At 34.5% G+C, this 1,674-nt stretch overlaps 1 protein-coding gene across 1 annotated transcript; it reads left to right on the top strand.

Moving 5' to 3' along the window:
- The first annotated feature begins 414 nt into the window (after positions 1–414).
- LOC124229387 (olfactory receptor 10AG1-like) lies at positions 415–1,404 on the top strand. The gene has a single exon (XM_046644580.1). The coding sequence runs from the start codon at positions 415–417 to the stop codon at positions 1,402–1,404; it is 990 nt and encodes a 329-aa protein (XP_046500536.1).
- The last annotated feature ends 270 nt before the right edge of the window (positions 1,405–1,674 follow it).

Below are 1,674 nucleotides of genomic sequence, written 5' to 3'. Positions count from 1 at the left end.
AGAAAAGACATGCACGCAAATAGTTAGTGGAACATTGTGTTAGATCTTATAAGCCAGATGCTATATTATGGTCTAGATTGATTGGGAAAAAAATTCATGAGAGTTAGTCAATTGATCATTGATTTGGGGTTTTGACTGGAATAAATAGTTCATCTACATTCTCCCTTCTCACACTGTGAAATTAAATAAAAATTTCTAGCTATATGGATCTTATTGGTCTAATTAGAATGCAAATCTAACACCATAAATAGTTTAAGCATTTTATTTATTTAATTAATTCTTTTTCTGCAGATGACTTTATAGCTCCTGGTTTCACATCAAATCTCCCAGGATCACAGAATACAAACGTGAGCAAGCAATTGAGAAACTATATAGACCAAAGCTCACGTCCCAATCCAATTATAAAAGAGGAAAATGCAGCCAAAAAATCTAAGTCCACAGAGAGAAAATAATTTGAAAATTACAGAAATCAACTGCACTATAATGATGGAATTTGTTCTCTTGGGCTTTTCTGACATTCCCAAATTCCACTGGGTTCTTTTTGGGATATTCTTAGTCATCTATATCATTATCTTGTTGGGAAATGGTATCATAATTCTAATAACAAAAATAGATTTCTCTCTTCAGACCCCTATGTATTTTTTCCTCAGCAATTTTTCCTTTCTAGAAATCTGTTATGTATCTGTCACAATTCCCAAAATGCTCATGGACCTTTGGACCCAGAAAGGAGTTATTTCTTTTTTTGCCTGTGCTACACAAATGTGCATCTTCCTCATGCTGGGAGCTACTGAGTGTTTCCTTCTGGCCATGATGGCCTATGACCGATATGTGGCCATTTGTAACCCTCTGCACTATCCTCTAGTCATGAACCACAAGGTCTGTGTCCAGCTGGTGGTTGCCTCCTGGATGAGTGGACTTCCAGTTCAGATAGGGCAAACATGCCAGATTTTCTCTCTGCCCTTTTGTGGTTCCAATCAAATCAACCACTTCTTCTGTGATATACCCCCATTATTGAAGCTGGCTTGTGGAGACATCTTTGTGAATAAGATGATGGTCTACATATTTGCTGTACTATTTGTCACTGTTCCTTTTATGTTGATACTTGGGTACTATATTAGAATTATCTCTACTATCCTGAAATTGCCATCAAGTACAGGATGGACCAAAGCATTTTCAACCTGCTCTTCCCACCTCATAGTTGTAGTTTTATTCTATGGATCAGCCACTATCACTTATTTAAAACCTAAATCCAATCAATATGAAGGAATGGACAAACTACTCTCTCTTTTCTATGCTGTTTTGACCCCAATGTTCAATCCTATGATATACAGTCTGCGGAACAAAGATGTCAAAGAGGCACTGAGAAAATTTCTTCTCAAATTTTCAGCATTGTGGGATATTTGAACTAGTAAGTTACTGTTTTATATATTTAATTTGCATGCAGATTTAATTGAAATTTCTTTTCATTATTGTCGTAAATTTTTAAATAAACTAGTGATGTAATTACTTTTAGTAGACTCATTTTCTCATAGTTGTGATAACTGTGTTCATTTATTTAGTAGTTTTACTTTTAAAGATCAATTTCCTCTTCACTGTAAACTAGTAAATAAAGATGTGTAACTAAACAAGATGATGTGATAGGTAGTATGTTCTATAATTTAAATCATACCTTTT

This window comes from Equus quagga, chromosome 17, assembly GCF_021613505.1.
Source record: "Equus quagga isolate Etosha38 chromosome 17, UCLA_HA_Equagga_1.0, whole genome shotgun sequence".
In the NCBI taxonomy this organism is placed as follows: Eukaryota; Metazoa; Chordata; class Mammalia; order Perissodactyla; family Equidae; genus Equus; species Equus quagga.
Note: the sequence above shows the minus strand (reverse complement) of the source record. Positions and strands in the feature narration are given on the sequence as shown.

Excerpts from the sequence above, each read along its gene's own strand:
- LOC124229387 (XM_046644580.1), top strand. The coding sequence starts at position 415 with ATGCAGCCAAAAAATCTAAGTCCACAGAGAGAAAATAATTTGAAAATT.